General features: G+C 44.3%; 3 protein-coding genes across 9 annotated transcripts in view; 1 reads left to right on the top strand and 2 right to left on the bottom strand.

Annotated features, from left to right (window-relative positions):
* The window catches only part of faah (fatty acid amide hydrolase), a 33,854-nt gene extending 21,663 nt beyond the window's left edge, over positions 1–12,191 (top strand). For 5 of the 6 annotated variants that reach the window (XR_009717952.1, XR_009717954.1, XR_009717949.1 and 2 more), the window contains one exon: positions 8,799–12,191. The gene's annotated coding sequence lies outside the window, so the exon portion shown is untranslated. Of the gene's footprint in view, positions 1–2,594; positions 2,699–8,798 lie in introns of all 6 variants that reach the window. The other variant, XR_009717953.1, reaches the window with a different exon arrangement.
* An 806-nt stretch (positions 12,192–12,997) lies between these two features.
* mknk1 (MAPK interacting serine/threonine kinase 1) lies at positions 12,998–17,775 on the bottom strand. Its single transcript, XM_061298048.1, has 14 exons — positions 17,618–17,775; positions 16,819–16,881; positions 16,400–16,514; positions 16,234–16,332; positions 16,072–16,169; positions 15,833–15,912; positions 15,682–15,755; positions 15,499–15,603; positions 15,358–15,413; positions 15,161–15,256; positions 14,734–14,928; positions 14,368–14,532; positions 14,242–14,285; positions 12,998–13,933 (listed from the first exon to the last, which is right to left on the bottom strand). The coding sequence occupies exons 2-14, from the start codon at positions 16,879–16,881 to the stop codon at positions 13,696–13,698; spliced, it is 1,428 nt and encodes a 475-aa protein (XP_061154032.1). The 5' UTR covers positions 17,618–17,775; the 3' UTR covers positions 12,998–13,695.
* A 470-nt stretch (positions 17,776–18,245) lies between these two features.
* mob3c (MOB kinase activator 3C) lies at positions 18,246–20,745 on the bottom strand. 2 transcript variants are annotated; one of them, XM_061298053.1, is made up of 4 exons: positions 20,363–20,742; positions 19,077–19,632; positions 18,688–18,890; positions 18,246–18,602 (listed from the first exon to the last, which is right to left on the bottom strand). In XM_061298053.1, the coding sequence occupies exons 2-4, from the start codon at positions 19,492–19,494 to the stop codon at positions 18,573–18,575; spliced, it is 651 nt and encodes a 216-aa protein (XP_061154037.1). In that variant the 5' UTR covers positions 19,495–19,632; positions 20,363–20,742; the 3' UTR covers positions 18,246–18,572. The 2 variants fall into 2 exon arrangements, with proteins under 2 accessions (XP_061154037.1, XP_061154038.1); XM_061298054.1 differs by lacking the exon at positions 18,246–18,602 and having other exon boundaries at positions 18,704–18,890; positions 19,081–19,632; positions 20,363–20,745.
* Positions 20,746–21,298: the final 553 nt, after the last annotated feature.

Here is a 21,298-nt window from a genome sequence, read left to right as displayed (position 1 = left end):
CGCTCTCGGCTAAATTGGCTCCGCTTGATGGGACCTAAAGTACATTTGAGCGGCCTTAGCTACACTTGTCACATGATCAAATGGGGGCAATACGACGCAAATGTATGGCTTCTATATTTTTTTGTGCCCCCTTTAAAAACAGCTGCCAACCTCTCTCGCTCTCCATTTTTTGCTTTCATGTCATTTAGATGAATGGTTAATAAGGCAGAGCGTTAAGAGGATTGCGATGTGGTCGGGCTATAGCTGCCGGACAGGGGGAGGGGGTATCACACTATCTAAGGCACTGGGATATAGTATGGGGTGGGGGGCGGCATTGACTGGTTACAATACTGGGCTGAGCATCTTCCGCACTGTCAAAACTCATTTAGTCAGAAGTAAGCACTCCAATAGGCCATATCGTCTTCTATGGTCTTGAAAGACTCACTATCTCTCTCTGCATTAATAAAGACCCTTAAAGAAATTGACCAATGAGGGAGATCCAAGACAGATGAGGAATCAGGGCAGGTTTTTAGGGTACATCCGTAGGAAGAGCTTAGGAAGAAGAAAAGGCTTTCAGAGAATGAGAGATATTCAAGTCTCGGACAGGTGGAGCGCTTATCTTCTAGATGTGTCCTCAAGCAACTGTGAGGATGGACAAAGGTTCAGTTTTTACTGTCTCCCTTCTTTTCTTGTATAAACTGAGCATGAAATAGAGGGCTGGCCGTTCTCCATTTGTCATTGCCACTGCGATAAAATGTGTCTTTCCTTTCAGACAGCGACAAACCAACACCGTAACTCCTGTTAGGTTAACTAAAGGCACCATGTCCCTGGGCTTTGTGAGGCCTGTTTGCTTTGCACACGTCGTGTTTTCTTGGGGCTCCTTGCCACTCTTAAGTCCTTTTCAGGGAGTTTACCAAGGCCCGTAGAAAGCCTTGGCTATGTTTGCTTTGGGGAATAGTCCGCAGACAGGCCGCTAAAGTAGCGTGTCGGAGCACGGGGCCCGAAGTGCTTCCGCCGCTCCCGGCGAAAGAAGCCGCCCCTTCCTTCACTGATAATCTGTCACACCACGTCCGGGATAAAACGCCGCAAAGACTTTGACACACTTCTGTCAGGGTTCACGCTTAGTTTCCTGCCAGTCAGACCTAGCAGAGGTGATGTTGTCATCTGGACACCTTTGCTAAGCTAGAAAACACGCTTGACTACTCGAGGCCTATTTGAACTGCAAAATATTTTTTGGGGTGTCTTTGTTAGTCAAAAGTTCCTTCGATAGGTGTCCATGTTGTCATGTCAGTCCGTCACGGGCCGTCACGCTCGAGGCGCTGCGGGAAGGCCCGAGGACGAGGTGGCGTATTTGGCGTGGCCTGTCGGAGGTTTAATTCCCGCGCTGGCGTCGGAGGCGTCGCCTCGGATATTCAGATTTGGGCTGGGCTGCCATGTGGGCTCGGAGATACTCTCGTCCTAACCCCCCCCCCCCGTCCTCCCTCATGCTCCATTCAGGGGCTTGTGAGGAGCCTCGGCATGGCGTTTAAAAAGGAGATTAAGTTTCCTGCAGAAAGCAAAGCTCCTTAAGGGGGTATCTGTGTGCCTCTCAGCCGCTTGGTCAGTCAGGGATGCGCGGGGGGGGGCGGGGGGGTGTAGTCTCGAGGCAGTAGACGGCAAGTGTGTGTGTGTGGGGGGGTCTGACCTCACTCCCAACCTCTGGCAAGCCATCACCTGCACCGGCCAACAATGAACCACAAAGATGTCATCACCTAGACGGCTGTTTACACGAAAACGGATTTTTAAATGTTTTGGGGAACACCCATTTCATCCAACCTATCGAGCGTGACTTTAGCACCCCCTTTGCGACTAAAACCTTTCCCGTACTTTGAATGATGAAAATCACCCGTTTGGATTAAGCCGGGAGTCAGTTAGTGATATGAGATGTCTAAGCGTGCATTCAGATTGTAGATTAAAATAAAATTGAAAATATTGAAATCTACCCTTGAAAAGGCTTTGGTATGATCCTCTGAGCCAAAGTTGACCGAATGGAGAAGAGGAAAAAAACCCTTACGTGTTCTTTTAGTTGATTAGCAATACTGATGACGGGCTTGAATGAAAGAGCGGCCAAAAAAAAAAAAGCCTTATCTGCTCTATTCAGCAAAGGCCTCGCCTGGGAAGCGCTGTCAGATCCTGCCAATAGCCATAATGGGCCCTAATTCCACATCAATGCAGGCTAAATGAAGTGTCACCAGAAGATTGATCTTCTCAGATGAAGGTTGTTCTTCTACCTCCTCCGCAAACACCCTCGGGTCCTCAGTGACGGGCCGAGCCGTTGCTACCTGGGCCTTCAGTGGGGACTTAACTAACTTAATCCACGTCGACATCATAGAAAATGTAATATAATTAGAATAACAATTATCTGGAGCAGTTTATAATACAAATATTTATTTAAATAATATTGCAAAAACATTTGCATGTGTGCGATGGCACAGTTGACCAAAAAAAAAAATCTTAAATATATTAAAATAAATCATTTTCCGCATGCTCGTGTCTAATGTTTGAAGGTTGTCTAATATTTGCTAGGCCGCTTTTGATGAAGGCGCGTCGGCTCGTCGTCTTGTGTTGTCTGACAGGTGCACGGGCGCCATAATGCCGCCGGCGGGAGACTTTGCGGGGAGCTTAAACACGAGCAGTCCTCCTACCGTACACATCTAAACCCCCCATTTTGCTCCTTTGCGTGAGTAATTCTTGTCCACAGAAGTGGATTTTTACTCTCTGTCACTTTGAAAGCGCTACTTTCTCCTCTTTGCCGAGCATTAGGCTAATCGCGCGCTAATTCTTAACTTGTGCGAATATACTGGGTGGCGTTAGGCTCGCTTTGCCTCAGTGGTACTCGAGGCCATGTCATTCCAACGCTAACAAAATTATATTAATGCTATTTTAACCACTTATATGCGATGTTATTGACAATACAAGATGCATTTTATATATTGGATGGATTTAAATTTGGACTCCAGTCTAATGATTTTGACGTCATTTGATGTTGCAGTCACATCGAGGCAATCCTACGAGGCTAACAGTAAAAAACATCAGACTTTTTCTCGAGTTAATTGGAACTCGCCAGATAGCGTGTGTGTGTGTGTAAGCAAATACAAGCAGTGTGTACTCGCGAGCCAGCAGGCCCTCGGATGAGCTTCCCAGGAGAGGCGTCAAGTGTGTCGGTGTCACTTTGATTAAGGCTAACACGGCGGCTTTTGGCGCATGTGGTCAGGTTAATGAAACTCAGTGAGAAGGCACTTCTCCCGTTTCCTTCCCCGCCGCCAAGCTGCGGGCGACGGGATGAGGTTCACCGATTCTCTCCAAACAACTTTTCCTCATCGCAGGACAGTCTCCAAATATTGCGTTAATGTAACTATTTTTTTCTATTGGCAAAAGCAAGTGACACCAGGCACAATGTTACTGTTTTTGTTTTTAAATAAGGTCGTAGTGTCTGATATCTGCATCACAAATACAGATAAATTGATATAAAATAGTTGCCACAAACAAAACCCACGCTTTGTCAAAAATAAATGAAAAACATCTTCTGGATTTACATTTATAGCTGCCCAACAAGGTGCCCGACTTAAAAGACATGAAGGACAAACACATGACTCGCTCTTGACTGCATTTTGTTGTCTGGAATTCGTTATTTTCATCGCAATGCAGACAAGCTTCACTGTAAAATTTAAAAAAATGACTGCGGTTCATGTTGGAATATTCCACCAATCAAAAGGCAACCCCCTTCGTTCTTCTCCCGCGTCTCACCGAGGTTATCGAGACAGCGGCTCAAGTCCTTTAAAATGTTTCTCTTTGCTCCCTCTTTCTTTGCAGGCCAAAGTGGAGAATAAGTGACACAATTGGAGGGCATCCTGTCCCTTTAAGAGAGGTGGGATGGGGGGGGGGGGGGGGGGAGAACCCTTCTAATCTTTACCTCTCCACTCAGGCCCTGGATTTATACATTTCCTGCAATCTCAAAGCCGTCTTGATTTTGAGAGAGTGTGAGAGAGGAAGTGTACAACTGGCAAGAGGTGCTACGGGGAGGTGGGGGTACGCGTGAGTTGAGGGTGGGATAGGGGGGCTTGCGGTTTGTTTGTGCTGTCCTTTAGAAAAAGAGCTTACGGGTTGAGCAGAAGAAACGCGGGGAGCTAATGTGAAGATTTAGGACTTTCTCCGAGGCTTGGCCCCGTCTAAGCTCTGTTTGCTTGAGCCGTTTGTGGGGTCCTGCTCGCGCTAAACCCAGATTAATATTCCCCCCATATCCAAGCGGCCCAGACACCGGCACCCGGCCTCGCTTGGCCCCCCACCCCAAGACCCTGCCTCCCTACACGCACACACCTCACCCCCAACCCTTCCCTGCGTGTCTTTTCTGGCCCGGCTCGTCTCCTTTTCCTAATCCAAGTCCGCCGCCTCTCATCTTGCTCTTTATCTGCTCTAAGAAAGCACCTTTCTCATGGTTGCTTTTCATAAAGGGGGGTTTGGGCGGAGTGTAAATATGTTTATACCTCCCCTTACCCCCCACCCCCACCCCACCCCATCCTCCTCACTGACCTCTTTGCGCTGTTATTATCTGAGCCAGAAATTGCTTTTAGAAGGTTCGCTAAAGGGAGCAAGGCTTGTCTTCATATTGGTTATACATAAGATGCAAAAAAGCAAATACATATAAATCATATCATAATAAATAATATTGTCCTATAATTGTACGATAATTTATTATGATTTAACTGTTGCTACTCGTATCCAAGTCCCTCATGAGAGTTGCACAAAAGTCGCAAAGAATAACAAATGCATTTTGAGCTGAGAGAGCGAAAGGGGGGGCGTTGAATTTGGCGTGCTGAACAGGCGGGCTAAACCCATTACCTAAGTGTTCTTTATCTTCCCATATGCTTTTGTTGTTTAATCAGCTTTGTATCTCTCCAAATCCTGGATTGAGATAACAAACAAATGGATGAGCTCAACTCGCAGAAAAAAGAAAAGCCTTTCTGCTGGCATCTTAGAAGCCATTCCCGGTGCCGCCTCACGGTCAGAGTACAAAAGACTTTTATTTCTTTCGGGGTTTTTTGCCGTCGCCATTTTTGGCCCGGCCCATTGTGCCGCGCTCACCTAAAATCGCCCCTCGTGTCTCCCTGCGAGCGGCCGGCGGACTCGACGGAAGAGAAAAGGCCCGACTCCACAGATTTGTACTCGTCGGCAATGAGTTCTCTTCTTTCGTCTTCTCCATAAGAAAAGGAGGATTGCGCTTCCAGATTAGCGTTGGCATTCAAAGCCGAGCGAGGAGCCACCGAAGCTTCACTGCTCCTACTGCACTCCTTATCAGATTTATTTCTGATTTGGACTGATGCTTGCAGTTGCTTTTTTTTTTTTAGGGCGGGGGCCACATAGTTCATGCACTTTGTAAAAAAAAAAACAAAAAACTTAGGGCCAAAATAGAACTAGGTTTTCTCGTAGTTAAACTTTTTAGCACCAATTGAAATCAAATCAAAGGTTATTTGGAAAGTGTTTAGGTTAGTACGTAGATTATATAGTCTCAAAATGTGTATATATATTTTTTATATTATTTTATTATTATTTTTAATTCAACTAAATCCATATCAGCTCTCTTTGGGATGCACTCTTATTTAGGACTGCTAAAAGTAACACAAAAAAAAAATATCGCCTCGCTTCTTTTCCCGAGCTCCCAAAGTTCCATCTGAAGTGAGATGTTCACTTTCATTTGGGGGGGAAACACACGGAAACAATCGCAAACGTAGCCGAGATAGCGATGATGAGTACGCGCCACCACCGTGTGCATCTCACAGTTGAATTCCCTCAGGGTAGAGTAGCTCATCGCCGTTGCCCCATACACACACAGACAACACACACCGTGCGGTAATGCTGGAAGGGAAACAGCCCTCATTTATTATCGCCATGCCTCGTCTGGTCCCCTCGGTTCAGCGGGTGCGGCGCCAAAGCACGCCTTCCGCCGCCGATGTCACACAATTACCTCTTAAGTGCTCAAACAAATAGAGCGACCCGACGAGTGACATCAAATCAAAACTGTCACAGGTGATTGAGTCTAGTCATCAAGGCGGACCGCCCGCTACCTGTCAGTGTGATGACTGCTTTATAACCGAGCTCTAATAATAGCCCCCCGCCCCTCCCTCCCTTCCCACCATCATATTGAAGTTGGGCATCAAGTACGACGGCGTGCCCTCCTTCCCGCTCCCACTCGGGATTCAAGATGGAGAAAAGCGCCCGGCAGATGGCTCAGGATGATGAGGACAAAAACGATAGGAGATTGAAATTTTCCGTCCTCCCTCATCTGTGGCCGTTCCCAGTTGACCGGCTTCTTGGAATGCGGGAGAAAGAGAAAAGCAGCCCTAGATATTTAGTAGATAGGATTATAGAGCTACAAAAAGTTCCCTTTTTGACCTATTGTGGGTTATTTCTGACCCAATTATTTTTCGACTGTACGCTAAGTTTGAAATGTCAGCTCCCCAAATGACTCCTTGGTGGCGCATCACCCAAAGGAACAACAAAAACATCAAGACGATGCGAGGGGACATTAGTGATGATGATGTCGTCGTTGTCTGATGTAAATTGGAAAATGACACAGTCAACAGTCACGGCTGGCTGGCTGGCTGGCTGGCTGCCGCTGCTGTCGCTGCCTTGACACTGACAAATGGAATATTTCAGAGGACTTAATCAGAGGAAATGGGGTTTGGTCTGCAGGTGACACGCGTGCCGCTCCGGCGCTCGCGCAGAGAAAACCGATTGCCTGCTTTGACACCGCCGCCGTCTGTCTCTCCCACCTTTTGCCTCTCACACGACATGAGGACATCACAAATATTAGCAGTCGGAGATAGCAAAGTGCAAATATTTCCTTCCTGTACTTAAGAATACTTTTCAGATAGTTGCACTGATTCTTAAATGAAACATGTCCAAATTTATTGCATCATCCAAATTAAAATTCCTCCATGTCTCTTCTGCCACTTTTTTTTTTTTACCCCCACCTTTTAAGTCCATTAAAAATATGAGTGCAAAAAAATGCTATGTTATATAAGCAAGTGTATAGTTCGCTACTTCCTGACACCGACAAAAACTAGACTAAGTCCTTTGTTGCAACTCCATCACGACGTGCGCGCGGTTCTGATTAGCTGCCAGCAGCCCGGTATGAATCACGGCACGGGGGCCCGCTGCCCTGTCGCGCCAGCTGCAGATCAATGATAATTACCACCTTGACACGAGTACGCTTATTACTGAACAGGATCAGGGACCGGGGGCCCCGAAATGCGCTGGCCTTAGGGCCCGATCGATAGTCTGGGAAAAATGGCTCTTTGGGGCCTGAGATTGGACTTTGGCGCCAAACAAGCCAGAACAGCCTTCACGCATGACACCTTAGGTGGAGATATGCGTCCTAACGTTCCTTTCTCGCTCACCTCGGTGCTCCATCTTGTCACGCGGCGTTACGGGCCGGCGAGACGTCAACGCCTCGGGCCTTGAGATGTGTTAACAAGAAGTGAGTGATCAGGGCGAGCGTGTTGCGACAATATAATGTCTTGCTTTATTAGAACGAAAGAAAAAAAGAGAGGGCCCGGTAACGTGACCTGAGGTTTGCCACCGAGCGCCGAGATTAAACGTTGCCGTGCACACACAAACAAGGCGGGGATAAGCACATCAATGAGTAGAAGCGATGCTGATCCGTCTATGGCAGGCCTCATCTTCTTTTCTCTTTGATTTTTTTTTTCTACCGTTTCCCTCCTCCAGATCCCTTGTTTTTTTTCCCCCCCTCTCTCCATTTTTTTTTAATCCGGTCACACCTGTAATCGGGCTGTGCGACAGGAAACTTCAGAGAATCAATTAGTCGGCGCCTTATCCCGCAGCCAATACGATTCCTCTCGACTTGAGCCGCAAACTCCTTCTATCAGGAGTCATTCTGGCTGCCTAACACCCAGACTCCTCTCTCCTGAGCCCGGATACGTTTGACTCTAAGCTTCTAAAACGTTGACAACCCAAAGCGCCTTTCTCTCGCAGCCAGCCTCACCCCGGCCCTTTTTTTCTCCTCTCCGTTTTCCTCTTTAGGTGCCGCCGTCACCACTAAATAAGCATAGGGGGGGGTCGTTTATGTTGTTGTTTTGATGCCTTTTGGTGTTTCAGACACAATTAAGTCAACATTTTGGGCAAAAAGATGGTGGGATGTGCGTGTGAGAGAAACCAGTGGGCCCTTTATTATTATTTTTTCTTTGTTTGGCTCAACATCACGCAGTTTTGGGGATTTTAAAAAATTTCACCCAAAAATTACTTTTAAAGCCCTGGTTTTGGAGTGCCATGAGCTAATAGGAAAGTAGTAATTGTTGTCAAGGCAGTATGTAAGTTTTTGTGTCCATTTCTATATTTCACTTTACGCTTTTTCTGATTCAAATATAACCAAAATAACTTCTCAGAGAAAATATTACTTCAAGTCAAATTTGAGAGTTGTCCAATCAAATTAGACTTTGGTGGAGGTCAACACTTGATTTAAATTGGAGGTGTACACCACTCTGACCTCCATAATCCGGATTCTCGGGGGCACACGTCAACACAAACGCTCTCCTGAGTGTTGCATACAAGCCACAAAGAAAAGCTTCTCCACTCTATCGAAGGTGTTGGATGATGGCTGCGGTGCGGCTTAAGCGACAGGTAAATTGCAGGTTAAGTGGAGAACACCGTCTCTTAACAAGAGACTCCGGGCTCCTCTAAATCCTCCTTAGTCTCTAATCTGAATACAAAAGAAAAGGGGCAGGGGATTAAATCTGACCCCTCAATGTTCTTGTTTGTTCCAGATGCCGTTTGAGGAGGAGGCAGAGGAGGTCCGCTTTTGAATCGTCACTCGGATTTTCACATATACAGCGAAGGAGCCGCTCGAGTCCCGGCCAGGAGCTCTTTTTCCAACGTCGTTCTTTTTTCTTTGCGAAGGCAGATGCCGAGCAAACAAGCGCGCGGCTCCGGATGGAGCTTTGCACCAGACTTTGATACGTCTCTAATCTCCACTAAACTGTCCCCACTGGTTTTAACGCCCGTACGCATTAGCCTATGTCTTAAAACTTAAGAGTTTATCGTTAGCCGCTAAATTTAGACGCCTTGATTTAAGACTCGGAATGCGTGTGCATATATATACAGCGTGCAAAATTACAAACCTTCCCGAGTGTAACAAAGGATGTGAACTGTGCTTTTGTTTTGAAATCAAATTACTCATTGGCTGCCTTGAGGGATGATAACTTGGGAGACACTTTGCTGTTAAAAGGAGGTCAACCATGCATCTTATTTTCTATTGTTTGTTTTTGCCTTTATTTTTTGCTTATTATTTTTTACATATTATTTTGCTCATTTTTTACTTATGATTTTACTTCTTTTTTACTTGTACTTATTATTTACAAGCCATGTTTTTGTCTTAGTTTGTTTTTGCCCTTATTTTCGCTCATTATTTTTTACTTGTACTTATTGTTTACAAGCTATGTTTTGGTCTTTGTTTGTTTTTACCCTTATTTTTGCTCATTATTTTGACTTTTTATATTTTACTTTTACTTATTATTGACCATCATTTTTACATCACACACTTCTGCCATTTTGTAACCTTGCTGTCACCTGTGCTTTATTTTTAGTACGCCATCTCCTCTCCAGCCAAGTCCCCCCTTGGAGAGTCCCCCTCTTCGTCTTTATTCCGCAGCAACCCGCCTGTCAAAAAAAAAAAAAACGTCCCCGATGGGCTCGGCCGGTAAATTCCCCAACTTAAAACCCATTAGCGAGCTATCAGCCCGGCCATAATGCAGTCTAACCACCTCATTTACCTAAGTGTCAAGTGCTGTCAAGAACCACGGGCCTAGAGACGGACCTCAAGTGGGTCTGCTTGGAGGTATCGCACACACACACACACACACACAGTCCTCATCAAAACCAGCAAAGGACGCTCGCATGTCACGCTGGGGGTGAGAGACTTTTGGAATGAACATGGCAAGTATTTCATTTACCATATCCACTCTATTAGCGGGAGCCAAGCAGTCAATTGAGGGTGGGGGGGACATTTTGATAGGTAAGTGAGCTGAGGGGCTTGGGGAGGGGGGGTCATGGAGAAGTGGCGGTCACAGCGTGGCTATTCCAGCTCACCCCAAATAAATACAAACTTGGCATATAAAAAATATATGCCTGTGATTATTTGATCTGTGATCTAACCTTGGTCTGCTCTTCACGATTTTAATGCTTACTGCAGAAACAGCACTAAAATCCTAAGAAAAAAAATTGGCAATTTTAATTTCCAAAATTGATAATGACATTTACTTGCCTACACACTGTGAGTGCGCACGTGTCCACTGCCTGTCCTCGGATCTGCCGGCATACCTTTCTGTGAAAATGATATGGTAAATATGGAAAAGGGCCCCAAGGGCTCAAAAGGCCCGGCCCCCTCTTTAGCAGTGGATAATTGACTCCTTTTTCCTGCTTGATAATTCATTGCTTGCATATGCCAGCTAATACATCAGATGAAAAGAGCCCGGGCCCTCATCTCCCTTGACACACACACACACACACACAACTACAGCGCTATGCATTAAATGACAAATGGGGCCACTTCTAGATCCATGAATGAATTATGTCTTCTAAATACCTTGAGCAGAGGCAACTGTCACTCTGCTAATCTGGGACAAAATATGACCAGCTCGGCGTTACAAAGGCCTGCTAGAGAATGAGGCGAGAAATGAACGCACATTAACACCAAACGTCTGATTCAGCGTCCCTGGGCATTTGCACATTTATCAAGAGATGGATATACACCCCCCTCTTGGTTTCTTCACTTGCGGTCGTCTCCGTCTGTCATTTTTAATGCGGACCCTGGTGTTGAAATAGATGAGGATTATTCCAGCAGGACAGAGATATCATTTGTTCTACAACAGCCGAGTCAGCACTCACAACAGTCATTAGGGAATTAGAAAGCAAAGGCCCCTTTTCAAAAGTGTCAAATAATGAATAAGACAAGATGGTAAATGCTTGCTCGCCGGAAACGTGGGCGATGAGGCGGAAAGGCAAACAATCACCAGGTTTCGTTAGTAGCAGGGCAGTCCAAAAATGTTTGACCGCAAAGATAAACGCTTGAAGTCATTCACCTGATTTTTTTCACCCATGGCGGTCAAATGCATGTTGGCCTTGCAATTGTTCTCCGTTGGGATATTTTGCCAATGAAAATGTTTTACCGGCAGGTATTGCATTTTGTTATGCAGCTAATTCAGTGCTGAAGGGCAAAATTGAAATTCCCTTGAAAAAAGTGCCAGAGGCCCAAGAACTAAATAAACATAAGACAGCCATGAGGCCGTGATGCATTCAAGGCCTCCTCAATCTCAATTTATAGACCCTCTGGTTTATTCAACCACAAGGTAAAAAAGTAAATTAATCTCAATTTCCACCAATTGTTTTTTTATACCCAGCACAATGGCTTAAATTCAGTCAACTGCCCAAACTGGCGATCAACCCATTCTGATGGGTCCAAATATTTAATCCAATCTGCTCAAAATTTCTGTGTGTCTGTACTCAAATATTGCTCACAAAGATGTCTTAATTTTGTTTTAATAAGTCTATCTTCTTTGCCAAAATAATCCATTTGCTTTAAAGGTGTAGCGTCAGGATCGTGATTACACAGCAGATCATTGCCCAAAGTCAGCTGGGATCGACGACAACGCAACTATCAAGAATGCATGGCTGAAGGCTAAAGGATCGTTCCATCTCGTCACCAAGAGCAGCGGGCCAAATTGGCGCATCACTACTGTCCGAATGACAACACTGCCCTCTACTGGCAAAGATAGATATTGCATTAGCACTAGGTGGCAGCATTTGGAATTTCTCGAACCTGTCCTTTAACCAAGACGCCGGTATTAACAGAAGAAAGCTTTATGAAAAAAGACGTTACAACTTCTTTCGTCACAGTCTGAAGATTTAAAAAAAAAAAAAAAAACAGAGCCCACATGCATTTAGTAGTGTTGGCTCGTGAGTTTAAAAAAAACGAATCTTTTCAGTGAACGAGTGAACGAATATTCATTCTTTTTTCAGTTCATATGACTTCAACCAGTAGGTGTCGGTAATGCACATTGAAGCTGGTTGTTTGTTGTTGTTTGTTCTGCTATAGCCTAGGTGACTGATTCACAATTTGGTTTTGTCTGATATCAGATATTAAATAAAGAAAGCCAACTGGCTGATTGATTTGTTTTAATTGAGAGGGAAAAAAAACAGCAAAAGCATTTCACTAGCTGACCAGGAGATGGCGACAGCGTGGCATCTGAAGACCATGGATTGTTTGTTCTGCTATAGCCTAGGTGACTGATTCACAATTTGGTTTTGTCTGATAATAGATATTAAATAAAGAAAACCAACTGGCTAATTGATTTGTTTTAATTGAGAGAAAAAAAACATCAGCAAAAGCATTTCACTAACTGACCAGGAGATGGCGACAGCGCGGCATCTGAAGACCATGGATCGTTCTGCTATGCCGGTTTAAAAAAAAAAAAAAAAACGTAATTAGCTAGGGGTCAAAGGTCAAAGTTTACGGTTCAAAGTTCACCCAGGGGTCAAAGGTCGGTTCAAAGTTCACGGGGTCATGTGCACATTTTCGATTTTTAAATAGAGTTGAAAGTTCAGGGTTCAAAGGTCACCCAGGGGTCACCACGGGGTCACCACGGGGTCACCACGGGGTCACCGCGGGTCACCGCGGGTTCAAAGTTCAGGGTTCACTTTTTTTTTTTTTTTTTTTTTTTAGGTTAACCTTTATTTAACTGAAAGTGAAAAGTGCCACACCCGCCCTCACCCCCACTTTCTGATTGGCTGTTTGATCTGTGACGTCACACGGACACTCCTTTAGGTACACCGCCATTTTCAGGTGTACCTAATAACAGACCACTTCATTAGGGTTGATCTGTGACGTCACACGGACGCTCCATTAGGTACACCGCCATTTTCAAGTGTACCTAATAACTTTATGCATTTTTTGTACGTGTTAAGAATGTGTATTTGACTACTTGCTCTTTATTTTGGGGGACACCAACACATTACAGAACGTAAAACACACACATATTGTCATATTAAGCAGTTAACCAAATGTGAGATTTTTGTTTTCATGCCGAAAAAAATAAAAACAAGGAACAAAACACCAGACAAGTCATTTTCTTCTTCGTTGTTTTACGGCGAGGTGGCAAAAGCTTCAATGCGCATTAACGACACCTACTGGTTGAAGTCATATAAACTGAAAAAAGAATGACTCACTTCAGGAAGTGATTCGTTCACTCTCGTTCACTGAATAGAGTCGTTGTTTCGAACGAATCGTTCACTCACGAGCCAACTACTAAATGCATGTAGGCTGTTCTTTTTGTTTGTTTTTTAACTCTTCAGACTGTGAAGAAAGAAGTTGTGACGATTCGTTGAACGATTCTTTTGAGTGAACTGATTCTAAAGATACAGTTCACTTAAAAGAACTGTAATGCATATCATTAGTATTTAGTCCACATCCAGACATTCTTGTTCACAAACACTGACAGGTTTCATTAAAGCAAAAAGATACCATATAAAAATATATGTTTGATTTTTTTACTGCAAGAAATACAAAAATAATGACCTACTGAAATCTTGTTTAAAAAAAAAATGTTTAAAATGATAGGTTGACCCATTGCACACACACATATACACATAAAAAGTAAGAGGGCAGATTCAGGCGGTGAGCTCAGCCGTGCCGTCTTGGCCGCGCATGGCGTTGGACTGCGCCCTCCTGCGAGCCAGTCTGGAGTTGGATGGCGGAGAGAGCCTCATGGAGCAAAACACGGGGCACACCTCTTCCTCTTCGCCCTCCTCCTCCCCCTGATGCTGCTGCTCGTCGTGCTGCGACAGCTGCCGGTTGAAGGCGATGGCTTCGGCCGCAAACTGGCTCAGGTCTTTGGTGCTGCTGTTCCTACAAGGTCGACATAAAAGGCTCAAGATAAATGAGCCCAGATTTTTGGAGTGTGTAGTTTTGTACACGCACTGGGTTTTCAAATTTGTTGTTTAGTGTGCTGAAGCCAAAGGTGTATTGCTTTGGCACTATCTTAGTGCCAGTGTTAAAGTGACGGGAGTAGCTGCCATCTTGTGGAATCTGTAGGCAAGTACAATCTTTTTATGGGGTGGTGAGAAATTGTGGCTTTTTGTTCTTTTGCTATTATCTTAGAAAATTCTCACCACTCTCGCGCATCTATTTGACTGTTTGCCGATTTTTCATCTTACCTCTGTAGGGCGTGAGGGGTTGGAAGACCTCTTTCTGGTGCATTCTGTGCAATGAAAGGTGAAGAGATGCATATGAAATGTAGGCCTCCCAAAAAAAAAAAAGAATCGTAAAAAATAAATGCCTACCCCCTGCACCCACGGATGTTTGAGGACCTGCGCAGCGCTGAGGCGCAGCATGGCGTCTCGTACTAGCAGCTTGCTGATAAGATCTTTGGCGGAGTCGGTGATGTGAGCCCAGTCCTTATCGGGAAACTCGTATTTGCCCTGCTGGATGCTTTCAAACAGGTGACTCTGGGGGTGGAACGTGACATGGGCTCATAATTAGACATGCTTCATGAATTTTAGAACAGTGGTCACATTCTCCGCAAGCAATCTCCATGTTCCTGCTGCAATAGCGAGCGATCTAATTTTTAGACGTGACCTCCTTATGACAACATGCGGGCAACGCAGGCAACTTTGCTTTGAGGCAAACAACATGTTGGGTAAGTGTACCTGGCACGTGCGGCACGTTTCCCCACGGTCCCACCCACAGTCGCTGCCACAGTGGCCCGTGAAGGGGGGGCTGCCACTTAACAGGATGTAGAGAATGACCCCTAGGCTCCACAGGTCGCAACGTTTGTCATAGAAGGACGCCTCGTCGGTGAACACCTCCACCACTTCTGGAGCCATGTATTCTGCCGAGCCACACTAAAAAGCCCAAAAAAACAAAACAAAACACCAGACGTGATTGCAAGCAGTATTTCTCAACCTACATTGAACATGAATGAACACAAACTGTTCTATGAATGTCAACAGGTTAACTGTATCTGCTGCGACCTAGTGGAGGAACATTTAATTGCCCTGCCTGTCACAATAAATCTAAAAAAAAAAAAAAAAAAAATTGATACTTTTTCAGCTCTCATCAGGAGCTACAACTTACGGGCGTGGTGAGTTCTGGAGTGGTAATGGGTGTGCAGGCGCTGCTGAGCTGCACGCCGCTTCCCAGGTCAAAGTCACAGATCTTAACCGGTGACACCTGAAGAGAGACACATGGAGGGTTCCTGAAGGTTTCTCATTTGGGGTAAGGCATGGCTCAAAACATTAAGACCCTTTTTGATATTTGAAAGGAGGCCGTACTTGATCGATGCATTCACAAAGGACGTTTTCCAGTTTGAGGTCTCTGTGAGCGATACCTGCGAGGACAAGGCACTGTTACCATGACAACTCCGACAGGTCAGGATGTGAATGCGGTTAGATTGGACAAGAAGGTGACTTTACCCTTGATGTGAAGGAAGTCAAGTGCATGAGCGATGTCGCGGACCACCTTGCTGGCCTCCAGCTCATCAAAGTGCTTCCGGTTCTGGATGTGCGTAAGAATGGAGCCTGGGAAAAGCAAATAATCACTTAGTGAGGGTGTGCGTCGCAGAGGGTGCCAACAAAATGGCCACCATTTCAGCTCACCTCCTCGCAACTTTTCAAACACCAAATAAAAGCAGGCGTTGTCTTCAAAGAACTCGATCAGTTCCAAAATGTTCCTGAGACAATATAGGATTTAGTCTTGATTGCGGTCATTTTGTGGAATGTTTTTCAAACACGACGTAAGTTTCCTCACTTGTTTCCTTGACACTGGTAAAGCGTCTCCACTTCCCGGAAGACTCGGCTGCGGCTGTGACCCGCGCTCTTTTCGATGATCTTGTGTGACGGACCAAAACAGTTATGTGAATATCTGCCCGGTTCACTTCGAGACACAATCAGCCTTGAAAGATTTCAACACCGATCTCAAAATGACACAAGAAGTGTTAACAATTCGTTTGAAGTGTATGAAGGACTAGTTACTAGTAAATTTGTCACCTTTACTGCATACTCTTGCCCATTCTGCAGACTGATGCATCCTTGGACTTTGGCAAAGGCCCCTTGGCCAAGCACCTCATCTGTCAGCTTGTAGAGGTCTAAAATAAATAAAGACAGTACATATCACATTTGAGTCCGACTCAAATTCTGCTCAATTATTACCATCAAAGGTTCCAGTGGAGCTGTTAGTCGCCCTTGACCTTTTCTTCTTCTTTCGTTTGACTGCGTCTGGGATGTTCAAAGGATGGCTTTTCTCAGCTTCTGATGCAGCACATGAGAACAAGAACAAATGAAGACATTTGAAACCATCTCCGCTGCACTGCAGTACCTGCCGGGACTTGAGCCGTGTGCTGCCTGTCATCTGAAACGATCCCATTCGGCTGCTTCTGCTGATGATGTTCCCCATAATACTGCCCTACTTGGCCCAGGGCCAGGGAGTTACCCTGGAACAGACAGGAACCGAGAGGAGGAAACATGTAAGAGTGGTGTAAAATCAAATTCTGATTCTACTAAGTAAAAGAGGAAATGCATGGTTTTCTCCATCAATATTTCAATTTTAATTTCTAATTGCTTTTAATCCACCCCTCCTCTATGGCAACCAGCCAGAACAGTAGCTCAACATGCCAACGTTATCACCGGAAAATGTATCTACACATCATAGTAAATGACGTCTGTGTATAAACGTTGATAAGGCGGATAAGTCAGACTGATAAGCGGATGTTTTACATCCACAGTGACAGATCATACCTGGAGCGAGTGTTGAAAGACTTGAAACTCCGTCATTGTGTTGTGCCTCACCATAGCTGCCATCTGAGGGAACATTACAAATATTTAGTTACGCAGATGTAAAAACAAGATAAGCAGGCTCATGTCAGTCAAAGAACATCATTTCCCGTATCAACTCTTGTGTCTTTGGTTACACAATCGTTCAATAGTAACTGATTGTATTAATGATGTCTTTGGTTACACATATACAATCATTCAATAGTAACTAATTGTATTAATGATAAGTCAGAGGTGTAGTCTCACTTGAAAACTATATGGTTAAATGCCAAAGGTGGCGTTCTGCTGGAAAAGAAACAAACATTTAATGTGTTAACTTTTTGTTGTGTCTATTTTATTTTGCATTTTAATCAAGTCTATCACTTTGGCAGTCTGTTGAGAGAAGCGCTAAATAAATGAGCTTACGAGGATACATCAGTACGCAGTATCAGTTTACGTTAGCAAATCCGAATCCGGTCGTGACGTCATTGACAGCCAAGCCATCGTCAACGTTAGTACCTACGTTTTTACTTTTATTTGACTTTGGCAGTCAAATATAAGCACAGCAGTTAACTAAGATCTTCCCAAAACTAGCTTGGTAAAAGTACCGAAAAGTGGTTATGTATTAAAAGGGACACACGAACGACATGTTGTCTGCGCTAGTCACGGCTAGCTGGCTAGCCTAGCATAAACCTGTAGAAACCGAGTGATATTCACTCAGCCACTATCGACTCAAAATATAAAATTGGTAGCGCTCAAGCAAACATTGGACATAAATTGTAACCTGAACGTTTTCCGAACTGTCCGACTCCCCGTTGGTCAGAGCCTTCGAGAGATGATGTAAGGTCTCATCGCGAGCTGAAAGCCATCACCCAAGTCGACCACAGACGCGTCAAGCGGGAAAACCCGTATGAAACAATGGCCGCGCCCACCTCCGTGTTTTCTCTTCTCCCATTCGTTGGATAGAAAACACCAGTGACGCAATTTGGCACGCCTCTTAACATTATAATATTTGTTGGTTTTGTTTTGATATTGGTGAACTTTGAAGACATATTTTTTTCTTCATGCAAAATCTTTTTTTATCCATGTTTCTCCCCCCCACTTCGGGTGTCATTGTCTCCGATTACGCCTAGATGGGACCGGTTGATTAATAGAATTTAATAAACAATAGTTACAAATAAACAAATAAATAAATGAATAAATAATAAAAAATCTATGTCGTTTATTCTTGTTTTTATGCCAGTGGTATCATTTATTTTCAGCATATTTTTAAAGTTATTATAAATGTATTATTTATTTATAGAAATGTATTATTTATTTATATAAAGGCCGGTCCGCGAAAATATTTCTGACACGTAACCGGTCCGTGGCACAAAAAAGGTTAGGGACCACTCTTCAGAGTGAGTAAAAACTTCTAAAATACAATTATTTACTCAATAAAAGTTAAAAAAGCTCAACTTATAAAAGGACAAGCATAAATACATGCACAGGAGGAAAGACAGCAAAAAAAATATTAACAAGCTTAAATAAACGTCAAAAAAAGCTCAAAATAGCTTAAAAAGAGCCAAGCATAAATACATGCACATTATTGTTCCCATAAGTAATCTACATCTTGACACCACCTGAAAAAATTGTGGCTGGCTTGTAAAAATTCACAGTGACACTCACACCGCTCACATTGTAACATGTTCTTAGTTTAAAGTTCATTGAAGGCAAGCATTAGTCTTCATTTTTGTAGTTCAATTGCAAATCTTCTCAGTCATCTCTTTCTGTAGGACAACAAAACAGATCACATTAAAAATCGTGAGGTGCAAGCTCATCAAATTACATTCCAAAAAAATGCTCATGTCTCACCAGGGGCTCAAGTTCAGAGTGGTCGATGAGGTTGAACTCCGAAATGAAGTAGTAGTAGTGCTTGTAGCAGGTATTGATGTGGGCCTCTGCACCCATGCTGCATACACTGTCAAAGTGATGGATGTAAACATGCACAAACACTCTGAAGAGCCGACTCAGGATCTTCTTGCACACCTGCTGGAAATTCTTGGGGAAAGGAACACCTGCAAAAAAAATAGATGGATACAATTTCGTCATGACAACCTCCAATAACGAATTCAATTGTGGCAATTATCAAGTCTGTTAATGCGAGGAAACATGCCCGACGTATGATTGCATCTAAATGTCAGCCTTATGCTTTAATTAATCCTGTTTGAATCAGTAGCAGAAGCTTCATGAACCACACGCACCTACTCTGGTGGGGAAGATATCTTCATCGTTGATCAGCGACTCGATCCAGTCCATCATCAGGTTCATGTACTTGAGAGCAGGCAGCTTGGTGGGCTTCCTGTAGTCGTCGCCGTCCTGCCACCTGTACTCGTACCTGAGCCCCCCGGACATGATGGGACAGCTACGTTCGGTGCAGTACTCGCTGACCGTTCCGTAGATCAGGTTGATTCTGTTGAAGAAATCCACCACGTGCATTGCGACCCAGTCATTGAGGCTCTCGCCCTCGGGCAGCTGCACCACCTTCCTCAGGTCAAGGCCGGACTTGAGCGAGGCCTGGGCCTTTTTGTACAGTTCAAACCTCTGGGTGCCCGGTTCAAAGCGTTTCCTAGGTCGGAACGTTTTGTCTTTGCTGAACACCTGACCCAAACACAAAGCCATGTCCTTAGCAGTTCCTTCCCACAGATGAGCAGTTTGTACTCTCTGAAGTAGACGCTTAATTTCCTTCAAGTTGGCGGGGTGGCCCGGATGGGGTCACAAGAACCTGATCAAGACTGGCTCCAGATCCTCGGGGGTTCACTGTGAAGAATAAACATTTTGAATTTCACGTAATGTCAGTGGTAGAAAGTATAAATGAGGTGAGGCATGCCATGATAAATGTCAATCATTAACCAAGCTGACTAATAAACCTTTGATTATTATGATTTGGTATTTGCAATATGCAAGTATCCAGGTCTTATGCTCTTTCTTTCTAACTAGATTCGACCTCTATTGACCTTGGATGTGACACTATCATCAACATTTGTGTGTAAAATGACTTTTTACTTCACAAGTGTCCAAATTTGACAGTTTGTCCATTGCTGATTGATAAAACATTCAAGACACCCCCCCCCCCCCTAAAAAAAAATATGGGAAAAAGATGACATAATGATTTTAGTGATCTGCAGAAGAGATCATTTTTCTTCCTCTTCGGTGGGGGTGCGTGAATACGTGGTCATGAGACAGCGCCACAACAAAAGAGTTTCCGAGCAAGACTTAATGAAGGAAACATAAACACGGACACTCTTTAGTACCACAAAAGATAAATCCTTGTGGCCTTCAACTCCCCCCCTTCCCCTTCCTCATAGCTTCAAGCCAAAGCATGTCTGATCCTGCACTAATCTGACGTATACGCATACCTCCCTTGTGTTTGACCCCACAAGCTAAAAAAAACCCATTCAAGGCCTGCCTGGTCTAAATCGGAATACGAGCTTGGTGGCGTTAAAGCAAGATAAGTTCACAAATAGGACAGAATAAGAAAAAGTTCTACCTGCTTGCTGTGCTACAATGGAAGCTCCACAATGTTGACGAAAGCTTTGGGAGAGGCCGGAGTGTATTTTGGAGGACAGCTCCAGCTGCTTCACCCCTTTCTCCTCCCTCTCTTGCTCTCTCTCTCTCCCTGCCTCAAAGAGACGTTCAACTTGGCTCCACGACAACGCACAAGTCAAGAAAAAAGCTGAACTACTCTTTTGGCTTCCCTTCCTGCAGATGATGTCACATCCTGACTTTGTCTTCTGTGCCTGCTCTTGCTACATATGTGCGAACCCTGGGAAAGGACTTCTTTCAATCCTTCCTCTTTCTTTTCCCTTTACTTTTCCTCTCGCTACCAGCCCGTGGAAGCCCGCCCCCACCCCTCTCCGGTAGAGTGGGCCACGTCTATCCACCACAAGTACAGAGCGGGGAGCACAACAGTTCCGCAAATATGAATATTTGGCAGAGCGGGCTGCTCTTTTTTGACAACGTATCATTTAAATCCTTTGCCTCTTTTAAATGTTTTCATGGAATAAAATGTGCTTCAGTCAAAAGTTCATGATAGCATCAGAGTTATGTGGTTAAGTTTTCCCTCCAAGGCCCTAAGGTGTTCCCGGGCCCTTTAAAAGTGATCAGTATCAGTTTCACTAGTTTGTATTCAGACCGACAACCCACAAGACACGCTCTATACACGTTGAGGATTTGAGTCACGCTCTCATGAAACTTCATTCAGAAGTTGTAGGTTGTGGAAATTACAAAGGGATTTTGTTTGTTAGTTTGTTTTTCTTTTGAAAGCTAAAATCATAACATTGGTGACTTTTTGTTAATTTTTGTTGTGTCAAATTAGGAAAAAATGCAACAAAGCAAATTTAAAGGTTCTGGGTTCAGGGGTCAAATCACATCGTTGTAAGAATTTCCTTTTAACACACTTTACCTCCTATATATGCGTACATAC

Source organism: Syngnathus typhle, linkage group LG14 (genome assembly GCF_033458585.1).
Source record: "Syngnathus typhle isolate RoL2023-S1 ecotype Sweden linkage group LG14, RoL_Styp_1.0, whole genome shotgun sequence".
NCBI classification, from domain to species: domain Eukaryota; kingdom Metazoa; phylum Chordata; class Actinopteri; order Syngnathiformes; family Syngnathidae; genus Syngnathus; species Syngnathus typhle.
This window is presented reverse-complemented; position numbering and strand designations above follow the sequence as displayed.